General features: G+C 45.6%; 1 protein-coding gene across 2 annotated transcripts in view; it reads right to left on the bottom strand.

The window, feature by feature from the left end:
* Positions 1-15,088, bottom strand: part of ESPN (espin) — a 163,526-nt gene that overhangs the window by 55,931 nt on the left and 92,507 nt on the right. For both annotated transcript variants that reach the window (XM_030186135.1, XM_030186136.1), the window contains one exon: positions 6,008-6,169. In XM_030186135.1, the coding sequence (XP_030041995.1) occupies positions 6,008-6,169 (162 nt within the window). The remainder of the gene's footprint in view (positions 1-6,007; positions 6,170-15,088) is intronic.

The following is a 15,088-nucleotide window of genomic DNA, read 5'->3' as shown; positions in this document are numbered from 1 at the left end:
AATTATTAGCTGTGGAGATGTGTAAAAAAGCACCTTTTACATGCATAAATCTGCATATTCCTATTAGCAGCAATTTTAAAAGAGGCGATTAAACATGTATGCAGGCAGCATGTACAAATTTGAGCGCTGTCTGGGTGGGCCTTAAAGGCAGGTGTGTAATCTCTGTTTTGCAATGGCAATGCACATTACTTCATAAATGTTCCCTGTTGAGTTACACCAAAGTGAAGTAGAGGTTGACACAAGGACCAGCCAGCGCAGGGAATGTTGCTTAGGATACTTTACTGGAGGCACCAGACACACCTGACCCGACACGAGCCTTGTTTCGGAGGATACAACCATCTGCCTCAGGGATCACCAAACACAGAGAAATGAGGTTGAGATTCTTCCCTGCGTTCTGTTGGCATCTTATTCTTGGATACTGTTGCTGTGCTCACCTTCTTTCTGTACCAGTCGCAAGAGTAATCTTTGTTTTTCAAAGAATTTTGGTGACCCCTGAAACAGGCGGTGCCTACAGTAAAATATCCTATGCAACATTCCTTGCGTTGGTTGGTCTTTGTGTCAACCTCTACTTTGCTTCACTGTCTAGGGGGACTAGGCAAGGTTGTCCCCTATTTCCATTGCTGTAGCTTTTCTTTGCACCGCTTGAATTCTTTTTACTTCCTTAGCAAGATACGGCCTCCAAAACTGAACACAATATTCCAGGTGGGGCCTCACCAACGACTTATACAGGGGCATTAAAACTTCTTTTCTTCTGCTGGTCACACCTCTCTCTATACAGCGTAGCAACCTTCTAGCTATGGCCACCGCCTTGTCGCACTGTTTTGTCGCCTTCAGATCCTCAGATACTATCACCCCAAGATCCCTCTCCCCGTCCGTACATATAAGACTCTCACCGTCTTAACACATATGTCTCCCGTGGATTTCTACTCCCTAAGTGCATCACTTTGCATTTCTTCGCTTTGAATTTTAATAGCCACATCAGCATTTTTAGCTCGCGGATCAGCAGGCTGTAAACGAGGAGGTGCCCATTATGTTACTAGGGTGTCTCGGCATTTACCGCCAGCTGAGTTCTACCATGAGCTAAAAACGCTACTGTGGCTTAGTAAAAGACCCCCCCCCCCCCACCCCAGGTCTTACCTGCTGCTTTGTAAAAAATGTAAAAATTAACTTATTTTCTGTAAATGATATGGAGTAATTTAACGTATATTTTTTTAGTGTTGTAAGGTATAATTCACTTCTTTTGTGGGAGGTCTTTTTAAAAATTGTAATCCACGTTGAATTCTAACAGAAAAATACGGAATATAAAACATTTTATATTATAGTATAGTATATGCAACGGAGCATCACTGCAGCTGCCTTGGCATTGTCATGGTTGTACACCAGTGGCGTAGCTACGTGGGGCCTGGGGGGCCTGGGCCCCCGTAGATTCAGCCCTGGCCCCCTGCCATGACCCTCTTGAACCCCCCTCCCGCCACCAACCCTCCCCCGCCATCGCTGCTCGCCCCACTGCCGCATGACGTACCTTGTTTGCTGGCGAGGGTCCCCAAACCCCGCCAACCGAAGAGTCTGCTTCAGCGCCGGAGTTAGTAGACTCCGGCACCTTCATTCAACGAAGTTCGTGTGAAGAAGATCAGCTGGTTTTGATGCCTTACATCCTGCACCGTGCATGTAGCCCCGTGCAGGACGTAAGGCGTCAAAACCAGCTGATCTTCTTCACACGAACTTTGTTGAATGAAGCAGACTCTTCGGCTGGCGGGGTTTGGGGACCCCCGCCAGCAAACAAGGTACCTCATGCGGCAGCGGGGCGGGTGGCGACGGCGAGGGAGGGTTGGTGGCGGGAGGGGGGGTTCAAGAGGGTCGTCATTCTCATCATCGGGGGGGGGGTCCAAAACTGGCGGCAGTAGCGGCGCGCGTGGGGGGGGGGGGTCGGCGGCAGGGGGAGGTGGCTAAACAGTGCCCCCCCACCTCGGGCTCTGGCCCCCCCTCCCGGCGAGGTCTGGCTACGCCCCTTGTACACATTGACATACCATTGAATCCAACTACAAGAACATAATAAGGTAAGTTAGCAGGTACCATTATCGTCTTTGTATAACTAAAACTTCAAGGAGTCTGGGCAAACTTCCTACCGCCGCAGTGGTACAAAGAAGGGACACTTTTTTTTCCACCCCCAGTTGTCATTCAACTCACAAAATGACAGAATAGCATTTATGCAATCGGTCCTCCCAACAGTTCAAGAGCAGATAGTATTCCATGTTACCATGGCAGCAGATGCAGAAGGAAACAATAACCAATGAGTCAGACCTACTGAATCATTTAGCACCATCCAATCAATACAGGCTGACTTGGAACTGAAGCTCCTGAAAATAAGGCATTGATGTGTTTGGCCCGTTAGCATCACAGTACAGAGATCCAGTAGCCATATTGGTCTTGGAGACATAAATTAGAGTCTTAGGGCTCCACTAAGCCGTGGATTCCCATGGAGCAAATGAGAGCAAGCCATTCAATTCCTATGGGCTTCCTCTCGTTTTCCGGGTAGGAATCGCTAGCACAGCTTTGTAGAACAAGCCCGTTAGGTTGTGAAATATTTTAAAATACCTATTTAGAAGGGATCACAACTGTGGCCTTCAAGACTGTATGAAAGCTGCCTCCACAAGCGAATATGGTTGATTTTCCTATTATTCAGGCTAAAAAAGGTTGAAAGCCTTGACACTGCAAGATAATTCAATCCAAACCAAGATTCAATCTGGGTTCTAGGCCGTCTATATATATATATATATATATATATATATATATATATAGACGAGCCTAGAACCCAGATATATATATATATAGACATACCCTAGCTGAGATCATATTCATGTACCTTTCTGACTTCACATTCAGCCTGCTTTGTTAGTCCCCCTTATTAAAACATCTTTAATAGACACCCATTGGTAAAGAGAGGTAGAACATAAAGACACCTCTGTTTACCAATGGGTGTCTATTAAAGATGTTTTAATGTATACTGTGTTTCCATTGTAAGTAGCATACTATGACATAATATGTATTTTTAAGTTTTCAACAATTTTATTGATGACGTCATAATATACGCCCCTCACCCAACAAGTACAATAAACCATCAACACAACCTTAGGGTACCATGTTCAGCAAGTTCATCATCCATTTTTCATTTAAACCCCAATAACCCCACCCCATCCCATAACTTCCTCTTCCCACCAAAAGGCCTTTAATATGGGCTTTTATTTATTTATTTTTTTACTGCAGTAATTATCTGTTGCCTACGTCCAGATTATTCTTGCTGTACACTACCTTGGGTGAATATTTTCAAAAAGATAGTAAATAAATAAATTTATACACATATACATTTATTATTAAATAACTAAATGTACATATCTATCTTTATCTATATATATATATATATATATATATATTTACAAGAAGAACAAAACAGAATCCATTTGAAGAAAGGAGGAGTGGCCTAGTGGTTAGAGCACCGGTCTTGCAATCCATAGGTGGCTGGTTCAAATCCCGCTGCTGATCCTTGTGATCTTGGGCAAGTCACTTAACCCTCCATTGCCTCAGGTACACCTTGAGCTACTACTGAAAAAGGTGTGAGCAAAAACTAAATAAATAAATATTTGAATGTATGATTATTAGTTAAGGGAAATTAACTATGATGTTACTAAGGGCCCCTTTTACCAAGCTGCGGCAAAAGGGTGCCTGCGCGTGTTTTTGACTCATGCCTAAGCCCCCTTTTACCGCAGCGGGTAAAAGGCAGGTCTTTCTTTTCTTCAGGAAATGGCAGTGCGGCAAGTAAAGCACTTGCTATGTGGCCATTTCTGGGGGAAGCCCTTACCGCCACCCACTGAGGTGGTGGTAAGGGCTCCAGCGCTAACCCAACGGTAACCAGGCAACGCACGGCACTGCCTGATTACCGCTGGGTACACACCGGTGCTACAAAATTAAAAATATTTTTGTAGCACTGGATATGACAGGGCACTGGGGTGGGAACTACCACTGGGCAGCTGTGGTAGCCCGGCGGTACTTCCTTTTTTGTGAGCGGTAAGCCCGCGTTAGGCTTACTGACGCCTTGTAAAAGGGCCCCTAAATGTTTAAATAAGTTACTTGCATTCCTCAGGATGGATTAGTCATTTTAGGGTGAAAAAGTGATTTCCAAACCATAAAAGAAAGTGATGGGACGTAAATACACATCTATGTTTAGATGAAACATTATGGTAGCTCTGGTTAGACAGTTCAACCTACACACAGAAAACAGCGGTGACTCAAATGATACATAGATGGTGCTTCAACCAAGACTTGATACGGCCATGTTTAGGCCTATCTGGCTTGCATCAGGAGTCTCCAAAGGTTGTCTGTGTGACCCCAAACGAATGCTATCATGTGACACAATGGTAAACGTTTATTCTGGTGGGAACCACTGCACACCAAGAAATTCATAAATAAGCTCTCTAAAATTCACTTCTCATCACGAAAAGACTATTTGCTGTTTGTGATGAGAACTGAATTTTAGAGAGCTCATTTGCGAATTTCTTGGCGCACAGCACTTTCTGCCAGAATAAACATTTGCGACAGATACATTTTCCATTGTGTCACACAATGGCATTCGTTTCAGGTCACACAGACAACCTTTGAAGGCTCTGAGGCAGGCCAGATAGGCCTTAACATGGCCGAGTCGAGTCTTGGTTGTTGGACAATAAGCTTTTAGAACCTTTGAAGCATCGTCTATCATTTGAGTCACCTTTGCTGTTTCCTGCGTGTCAGCCGAAGCATGGCTGTGTCGAGTCTTGGTTGTTGGACAATAAACTTTTAGAACCTTTGACGCATCGTCTGTCTACCATTTGAGTCACCTTCGCTGTTCCCTGTGTGTCTTCATGTCTGCAAATGCTTTGGTTCTTCTGTGTGTACGTAGACAATCCTACCTGCCATATTATCAACAGTCGACCTATACAAGATCAAACTGGTTTATGATAAGACATAGTAACATATACATAGTAACATAGTAGATGACGGCAGAAAAAGACCTGCACGGTCCATCCAGTCTGCCCAACAAGACAACTCATATGTGCTACTTTTTGTGTGTACTCTACTTTGATTTGTACCTGTGCTCTTCAGGGCACAGACCGTATAAGTCTGCCCAGCACTATCCCCGCCTCCCAACCACCGGCTCTGGCACAGACCGTATAAGTCTGCCCAGCACTATCCCCGCCTCCCAACCACCAGCCCCGCCTCCCACCACCGGCTCTGGCACAGACCGTATGTCTGCCCAGCACTATCTCCGCCTCCCACCACCGGCTCTGGCACAGACCGTATAAGTCTGCCCAGCACTATCCCCGCCTCTCAACCACCGGCTCTGGCACAGACCGTATAAGTCTGCCCAGCACTATCCCTGCCTCCCACCACCGGCTCTGGCACAGACCATATAAGTCTGCCCAGCACTATCCCCGCCTCTCAACCACCGGCTCTGGCACAGACCGTATAAGTCTGCCCAGCACTATCCCTGCCTCCCACCACCGGCTCTGGCACAGACCGTATGTCTGCCCAGCACTATCCCTGCCTCCCACCACCGGCTCTGGCACAGACCGTATAAGTCTGCCCAGCACTATCCCCGCCTCTCAACCACCGGCTCTGGCACAGACCGTATAAGTCTGCCCAGCACTATCCCTGCCTCCCACCACCGGCTCTGGCACAGACCATATAAGTCTGCCCAGCACTATCCCCGCCTCTCAACCACCGGCTCTGGCACAGACCGTATAAGTCTGCCCAGCACTATCCCTGCCTCCCACCACCGGCTCTGGCACAGACCGTATAAGTCTGCCCAGCACTATCCCCGCCTCCCAACCACCAGCCCCGCCTCCCACCACCAGCTCTGGCACAGACCGTATGTCTGCCCAGCACTATCCCTGCCTCCCACCACCGGCTCTGGCACATTATTCAAGTTGACTTTTCTACGATTTAGGGGAAAATGAGGAACCCTTCCACCACTCACCTCCTCACTGTGTGCCATCTTTGTATTCTCTAGTTGTTCTGTTGTATCCTGGCCTAGATTTCTATAATAATCCGAAGTGCTGGGTTGCTTGTTGAAGTTTCTGGATTTCCTGCAGGAGTCAGTCCTTCGAAGTCCTTCTGGACTGTTGTCACGCGACGTCAGCTACGAGAAATCAGTTTTAAAGCAGTTTACTATTTAGTTCCATGGGCGGTATAATCACATCATATACTTATAATCTTAGTATGTATTTAAAAATAAACATTAAGGTGCATCATACACATATGTGCCTAGAATAATATCATACCTGACCTTGACCTCAATTTGTCATTGACTGTTTTGAGTGACATTGCAGGTCAATATTCAGCTGATGGCTATCTGAGTTATTTACAAAATCTTTTATACCTCTATTTCTGATAATTATTGAAAGCAGTTTACAGTATAAAATTAGATCATTATAAGAACTAGGGGATGTGCATTTGTTTGAAAAGACATGGAAAATGACAACATAATTTCCATGCCATTTTTAAATGAAAACAACAGCAAAAAGACACCCAAATTTAGCTTTTATCGATGTCGTTAAAAGTGCAAAATCTTCTGAATGAATGCACCCTTTCACAGAGAGTCCCGAAAAACAGGAAGGCAAGTGGTCTGCTTGGTCCTGAAGGAAGGAATTTGTGGAGGCAGACATGATGAGATAGATGAATTCTTAAAAAATCTTCATTAGCAATAAACTAATGCCCAACACGGCTGTGTTTCACCCTACATGGGCTGCTTCAGGGGCTTAAATTTGACCTTATGGTATTAGGGATTCACTTCACCATTAGGCATTACAGGACCTCCTAGCTCCAGGGGGGTCCCTGTGTGGGCAACAAAAATAGAGCCTGGTTAATTTTACAGATAGATGACCTCATCAGATCAAAGAACTTCAGCAAACAAACCATGACTTAGAGCATTGATGGCGAACCTTTGGCATGCATGCCAAAGAGGGCACACAGAGCCCTCTCTGTTGGCACGCACGCCGTCGCCTCAGCCAGAGTTCGTTCCCTCCCTCCCTCCGAGTTCCAGGGTCATCGTCCCTCCCTTCCTTCGAGTTCCAGTCCCCCTCTCTCCCTCCGAATTTTAAAAGTCATCTCTTGACTTACCTCATCGGGAACGGGTTACGGCAGCCGGCAGCAGCAGTAAAATGCCTGCAGGCTCGGCTCTTCTCTCTCTCTCTCTGAGCTCTGGTCCCGCCCTCATTTCCTGTTTCTGCAAGGGCGGGACCAGAGCTCAGAGAGAGAGAAGGGCCGAGCCTGCATGCATTTTACCGCTGCTGCCGGCCGCCGTAACCTGTCCCCGACGAGGCAAGTCAAGAGATGACTTTTAAAATTCCGAGGGAGGGGGCCTGGAACTCGAAGGAAGGGAGGGGGCCTGGAACTTGGAGGGAGGGAGAGGGGAGGGGAGACCCTGGAACTGGGAGAGGGGACCCTGTGGAACTCAGAGGGAGGGGGGATCCTGTGGAACTGGGAGGGAGGGAGGGAGGGAGGACCCTGGAACTCGGAGGGAGGGGGAGGGAAAGGAGAGAGAGAGAGTGGAGGGAGGGAGGCCTGGAACTCGAAGGAAGGGAGGGAGGGGGCCTGGAACTCAGAGGGAGGTGGAGGGGGGGACCAGTGAGGAGGGGGAGGGGGGGAGAGGGAGGGGTTAAATTGTTAAATTGGCCTGTTGGCACTTTGCGATAAATAATTAGATTTTGGGTTGCTGTTTGGGCACTCGGTCTCTGAAAGGTTCGCCATCACTGACTTAGAGTATCATGCCTTGCAACTTCAGGACAGCAAGGAGGCTGTAAGTAATCAACTGGAAATTTTAACTCGCAAGAATGAGCAGCTGTGCAAAGAACTGACTGAAATTGATAGACTAGAAGAACAGCAGCAGACAACCTGGTATGTGATACTGCGGAACAGGAAACTGGAGAAGCACAGATGAAAATCAGACTCCAGTAAAGGACTATTGAAAAGCTCAAGAATGCAATCAAAAACCTAACATCTGTTACTTTTGGACTTCTGATGCAGGCAAGGTTGCCAAAACATGGCCTGTATCAAGTCTCATTAAGGAACTGTGCATAGTATCCCTTTGAATAAAGGAATTTGATTTAAGGACTTCAGTTTGGTCATTTGACGTTTTGGATACTGCCCTTACTGACTGCACCATTACAGCTTCTTAATGGTTGTTATGTATGGTGACACCTAGTGGCTTGATGTTTGCCATGTGTACTGCCATCTAGTGATAGAAAAGCGTAACAATACCTTTTGCTTTGGGTCAGTGGAACTACTGTAAAATCCATCCTTTGAAATCTTTTGCAAGCGATGTCTAATAATTAGATATATATTATACTTGCTTTCATTTATTACTACTACTACTATTTAGCATTTCTATAGCGCTACAAAGCATACGCAGCGCTGCACAAACATAGAAGAAAGACAGTCCCTGCTCAAAGAGCTTACAATTTAATAGACAAAAAATAAATAAAGTAAGCAAATCAAATCAATTAATGTGAACGGGAAGGAAGAGAGGAGGGTAGGTGGAGGCGAGTGGTTACAAGTGGTTACGAGTCAAAAGCAATGTTAAAGAGGTGGGCTTTCAGTCTAGATTTAAAGGTGGCCAAGGATGGGGCAAGACGTAGGGGCTCAGGAAGTTTATTCCAGGCGTAGGGTGCAGCGAGACAGAAGGCGCAAAGTCTGGAGTTGGCAGTAGTGGAGAAGGGAACAGATAAGAAGGATTTATCCATGGAGCGGAGTGCACGGGAAGGGGTGTAGGGAAGGACGAGTGTGGAGAGATACTGGGGAGCAGCAGAGTGAGTACATTTAACAGAATGTTTGGTACCACTCCATTTGAGTCATTTATTTGTTCAATAAACTTTTTGCTTCGTTTTTATCATCATTGTGGTCCAGTTTTTGGAGATCCTGGTTCTTACTCCCACTTTCTTTGTCTACCATTCTATTGAAACCACCCAACACCTCCAGGCTAGAAACACCCAAAGACTTAACAGAGATACAAACACAGAGACACACACACAAACACATGGAGAGGGGTTGGAAGAACTTTATGAACCATGCTCTGTGTGCTTTCCCTACTAATTCTCAGTAGCAGCGCTGGCATTAGATGGGTACAATTCTTATAAATCTGGGAACTCTAAACTCAATAATGTGCTAATTTACACAATTAACCTGGACCCCTATGACTTAAGTCTGCTCGAAGCTGAAAAAGGTACAGAAATAGCCAAACTACTGTAAAACCCCATAATGCGGTCATGCAGTAGCTTGCTTGTGGACATTACAAGTTAACCCCCCAAATCTATAAATGGTGCTCAAAGTGCATGTTTAAAGTTGGGCGTGCAATTTAATTGAGTAACGAGTCAATTAGCACCAATAATTTGACACTAAACAATTATTGGTGCTAATTGACTAGTTACTCAATTAAATTTGACACTAACAATTATTGGTGCTAATTGGCAATTTGAATTTACGGTGCACAGTGGAGGAGTAGCCTAGTGGTTAGTGCAGTAGACTTGATCCTGGGAAACTGGGTTCGATTCCCACTGCAGCTCCTTGTAATTCTGGGCAAGTCCATTGCCACAGGTACAAATAAGTAAACCGCTTTGAATGTAGTTGCAAAAACCTCAGAAAGGCAGTATATCAAGTCCCATTTCCCTTTCCCTATTTGAGATTCTACATGGAATGTTGCTACTATTGAGATTCTGTTGCTACTATTTGAGATTCTACATGGAATGTTAATGTTGATATTCCACTAGCAACATTCCATGTAGAAGCCTGCCCTTGCAGCTCAGCAATGCGGCCGCGCAGGCTTCTGTTTCTGTTAGTCTGATGTCCTGCAGGACGCATTGCTGATCTGCAAGGGCAGGCTTCTATATGGAATGCTGCAAGTGGAGGAGTAGCCTAGTGGTTAGTGCAGCAGACTTTGATCCTGGGGAACTGGCTGTGGTAAAAGGGACTTTGGCACCAGGGGAATAGCCAGACCTCGGTGGGAGGGTGAGCCCGATCCCGAGGTGTGGGGGCACTGTTTAGCTGCCTCCCCATGCCACTTTGGACCCCCGCCGCCCGCCCCCTGCCCCACTGCCGCATCAGGTACTTTGTTTGCTGGCGGGGGTCCCCAATCCCCGCCAGCTGAAGAGTCTTCTTCAATGCCAGTCGACTCTGGCGCCTTCGTTGTGTGATCATCTATTTCTGACGTCTTACGTCCTGCACGGGGCTACATGCACGGTGCAGGACGTAAGGTGTCAGAAACAGATGATCACACAATGAAGGTGCCGGAGTCGACCGGCGCTGAAGAAGACTCTTCAGCTGGCGGGGATTGGGGACCCCCGCCAGCAAAGTACCTGATGCGGCGGCGGGGCAGGCAGCGGCGGCAGGGGGATCAAATGTAGAGGGGGCTAGGGCGTAATCTGTGGGGGCCCATGCCCACGTAGCTACGCCCCTGCTTGGCACACATCAAAAATACGTGCCGATGCCAGTGCAGGCCCCCTTTTGCCGCAGCTTGGTAAAAGGGGCCTAATGTTTAAAAAGCCTTACCCACATTTCATACATATGGGAGAATTGGCTTGACTTATTTATTTTATTTATTGCATTTGTATCCCACATTATCCCAGCTATTTGCAGGCTAAATATGGCTTACATAGTTTTGTTAACACAGTTAATCCTGGATGTCAGGTACAGTTATTATTGTGCAGAGATTAATTAAGGGAAGAAAGTAGAGAGAAGAAGGAAGGAATTTATTAGGTGTATTAGAAGGTGGGTTTTCAGAAGTGGATTAGTGAGGTTCTGGGTTTTCATTGTAGGCTTTGTTGAAGAAATACGTCTTGAGGGATTTGCGAAAGATAGTTGTTTCGTTGATTGTTTTCAGGTCTCTAGGTAGTCCGTTCCATAACTTCGTGCTCATGTAAGAGAAGGTGGTAGCATGCATCAGTATACTTACACAAAATACACAGGTCAAGAAACCAACTGGTGTGGAGGAGTGGCCTAGTGGTTAGGGTGGTGGACTTTGGTCCTGAGGAACTGAGTTCGATTCCCACTTCAGGCACAGGCAGCTCCTTGTGACTCTGGGCAAGTCACTTAACCCTCCATTGCCCCATGTAAGCTGCATTGAGCCTGCCATGAGTGGGAAAGTGCAGGGTACAAATGTAATAAAAATAAAATATGATTTGATCTTCCTGTATCTTTTAAAGCAATGATTAAAAAAAAATTGGAGGATATTGGAAATAGTAATGGTGCAATAGGAAATGAACAGTATGGTATCCTAGATGTGGCTCAAAGAACCAATCGAATTTCTTTTTGGGGTGTGAACCAGTGTCAACAGTCCTAAATCCTCACTAAATATTGGGGTATGCATCAGAAAAAATTTCTTTAGATTTTTGCTGTTGTTGTTCCAAAGGGCTCCACTGAAACTAGTTTATTTTGCTTCTTTTGACGTTCCAAATTGGAACATGACACAAAACAAATTTTTGTTCTGGTTTCCACATCATTTTCAAAAGACACTGCATCCCTAGCCAAAACATTTTCACATGAATTAGTAATCATGCATTACAAAGAGAAGGATGGGACACAACAGTTGTGATCTTCCATGTGCTCCAGGCATTTTAGGATGCACCGGCACAACCTAATTTGATTGGTAAATGTCAGTAGTAAGACCAAAGGATGATCTGTCATATGTTAGTAACCATCCATTGTTCCTAACCTAGCTAAACAAATAACCAGCTCTGTAAACATTCAATGAGGGAAGACTCTGCCTGACACACACTGATATATTAGGAGTGAAAAGTGTGCCACTTTGAATATGGTTAAATCGATATACCAGAGGAAATCAATATTTATTGAAGGCAGAGCCAGGTAAATTTATACAAATAAAAATCAGGATTGCATGAGCGCAGGAAAAGTCTGTATAATGCTACAGCAGATAAATCACAGGTATCTGTATCAAAGGGCTTGCAGTATGAACTCGAGCAAGGAGTGAGGGGCATGGATGGAGGTATGTGCCATTTTGAGCTAATTAGGGTACCAAACACAATAAAAATGATCCCCTCCTAGATACAATGAAGATTGGGCATGTGCAACGATGCCTTTTATGGATGGGGGAGTTTAGTAACTATTTCGTGAAACAAGTAATGATGGCAAGATCTGAGCTGGGTTATCCAGGTTTCAAGGATTAGTGGTTCAACTATCAGGCTGCACTGAAAGCCCGATATGTGACTTCCCAACTACAATCCACGTAACAAGTTCAAGACGTAGGCCCTTTATTAATGTAGCAAAACAAACAGCAGACCACGAGTGTAGAAGGTAGAAACAAGGGGCTGTAATTTCAGCAAGCAAATGCTTATGCCTGATATGGACACGTTTCACCCAATAGGCTGCAGCAGAGGCAAAGACTGTCAAATAAAACAATCACATTAAAATCATACAAAAATAATTCACAATATACACATAAAACAAAATTAAATAACTTACAGATCAAATTCTAAATCATAAAAACATGCACAAAATCATCGTTATCCTAACCAAATACCAGCATCTACAATGTGAACAATTACTTACTCTGGGGTCCTTTGACCACAGCGGGTAAAAGACTGCCTTTAAAAAAAAAAAAAAAAAAAAAAGATATGGACGTGCGACAAGTGAAACACTTGCCATGCAACCATTTTGGGGAGGGGGGAGCACTTACCACCATTCATTGAGGGGGCAGTAAGGGCTCCTGTGCTAACCCAGTGGTATTACTGCCTGGTAAACACTGGTATTACAAAAATGAAAATATTTTCGTAGCGCCGGAAGTGGCAAGCGCTGGGGGGTGGGAACTGCTGCCAGACTGTGGTAGCCCAATGGAAGATATAAACAGGATGGAGTTGGTCCATAGGGCGGCTACGAAATTAGTAAACGGTCTTGAATGCAAAAATTATAGGGACAGGCTTATGAACCTCAACATGTATACGCTGAAAGAGAGGAGGGAGAGAGGAGACATGATAGAAACGTTTAAATATCTCAAGGGCATTTATGTACAGGAAGAGAGCCTTTTCCAAATGAAGGAGAGCTCTGGAATGAGGGGGCATAAGACAAAGTTGAGAGGGAATAGGCTTAGGAGTAACCTAAGGAAGTATTATTTCACAGAAAGGGTGGTGGAGGCGTGGAATGGCCTCCCGGTGGAGATGGTGGAGTCTAGGTCTGTTCCAGAATTTAAAAAGGCATGGGATAAGCATGTGGGATCGCTTAGGAACAGGTAGAATTGGGGGTTACAGAGGATGGGCAGACTGGATGGGTCATTTGGCCTTTATCTGCCGTCATGTTTCTATTAGCAAGCGGTAAACCCGCACTGGGCTTATCGCCGCTTCTTAAAAGACCCCCTTCTGTGCATTGGTGTCGCAAGTGAATTGTCAAATGTAATTCGAAATCACCGTGGGGGCCCTTTTACAAAGGCGTGCTGAAAAATGGCCTGCGGTAGTGTAGACGCATGTTTTGGGCGCACCTAGAATCATTTTTCAGCGTCTTTTTAAAAGTTTTTCCGAAAACGGATGTGTGGCAAAATGAAAATTGCCAGGCGTCCATTTTGGGTCTGAGACCTTACCACCAGCCATTGACCTAGCAGTAAAGCCTCACGCGGTAACCAGGCAGTAATGACCTGCGTGTGTCAAATGCCACTTGGTGAGCGTCCAAAAATAAAAATTATTTTTCGGACGCACGGCAAAAATGAAATTACCGCAAGAGCCACGTGGTAGCCGGATGGTAACTCCATTTTGGCGTGCATTGGGCACGCATGAACACTTATGCGGCTTAGAAAAATGACCCCCAAGTCTATTTCGTGGAATAAACCAGAGACAAACAGATCAGTGAGTGAACAACTGTAAAATTCAAGACTAAATCTGGCATTAGTACATATCCAGAGGGGAAGGATTAACAGACATCCCTCTAGAAACTAATAGTCAAGATGAAATCTAAAAAGACTTACCACAAACAATCATACGGATAGCAACAGTAACCCAGCAGTGACCAGGCATCTCGTGGCATTACCCGGATACTGCCGGCTAACCCCCTGTGGTAATATTTTTCCTTAATTACCACTAGCACTGGAAATGACACAAGCTGGGGGCAGAACTACCGCTGGCACGCTCGTGTTGGGCTGGCGGTAGTTACAGATTGGCATGCGGTGAGCTCATTGCTGCGTACTAACCCTTTAGAAAAAGGGCCCCTGCGTCACTAGGCAGTTATATTTAGCTACAGAATTTTGTATTCTGGCCTAGTGGTTAGGGTAGTGGACTTTGGTCCTGGGGAACTGGACAAGTCACTTAACCCTCCATTGCCCCATGTAAGCCGCATTGAGCCTGCCATGAGTGGGAAAGCGCAGGGTACAAATGTAACAAAAATAAAATAGATACTATTGGAAATTCTACATGGAATGTTGCTACTATTGGAGGTTCTACATGGAATGTTGCTATTCCACTAGCAACACATGTAGAAGGCTACACAGGCTTCTGTTTCTGTGAGTCTGACGTCCTGACGTTCCTGGGGAACTGAGGAACTGAGTTCGATTCCCACTTCAGGCACAGGCAGCTCCTTGTGACTCTGGGCAAGTCACTTAACCCTCCATTGCCCCATGTAAGCCGCATTGAGCCTGCCATGAGTGGGAAAGCGCAGGGTACAAATGTAACAAAAATAAAATAGATACTATTGGACATTCTACATGGAATGTTGCTACTATTGGAGATTCTACATGGAATGTTGCTATTCCACTGGCAACATTCCATGTAGAAGGCTGTGCAGGCTTCTGTTTCTGTGAGTCTGACGTCCTGCACGTCAGACTCACAGAAGCAGAAGCCTGCGCGGCCACATTGGTGATCTGCAAGGGCCAACTTCTAAATGGAATGTTGCTAGTGGAATAGCAACATTCCATGTAGAATCTTACATAGTAGCAACAGTGGAGGAGTGGCCTAGTGGTTAGGGTGGTGGACTTTGGTCCTGAGGAACTGAGTTCGATTCCCACTTCAGGCACAGGCAGCTCCTTGTGACTCTGGGCAAGTCACTTAACCCTCCATTGCCCCATGTAAGC

Source organism: Microcaecilia unicolor, chromosome 13, assembly GCF_901765095.1.
Source record: "Microcaecilia unicolor chromosome 13, aMicUni1.1, whole genome shotgun sequence".
Taxonomy (NCBI): Eukaryota; Metazoa; Chordata; class Amphibia; order Gymnophiona; family Siphonopidae; genus Microcaecilia; species Microcaecilia unicolor.
Note: the sequence above shows the minus strand (reverse complement) of the source record. Positions and strands in the feature narration are given on the sequence as shown.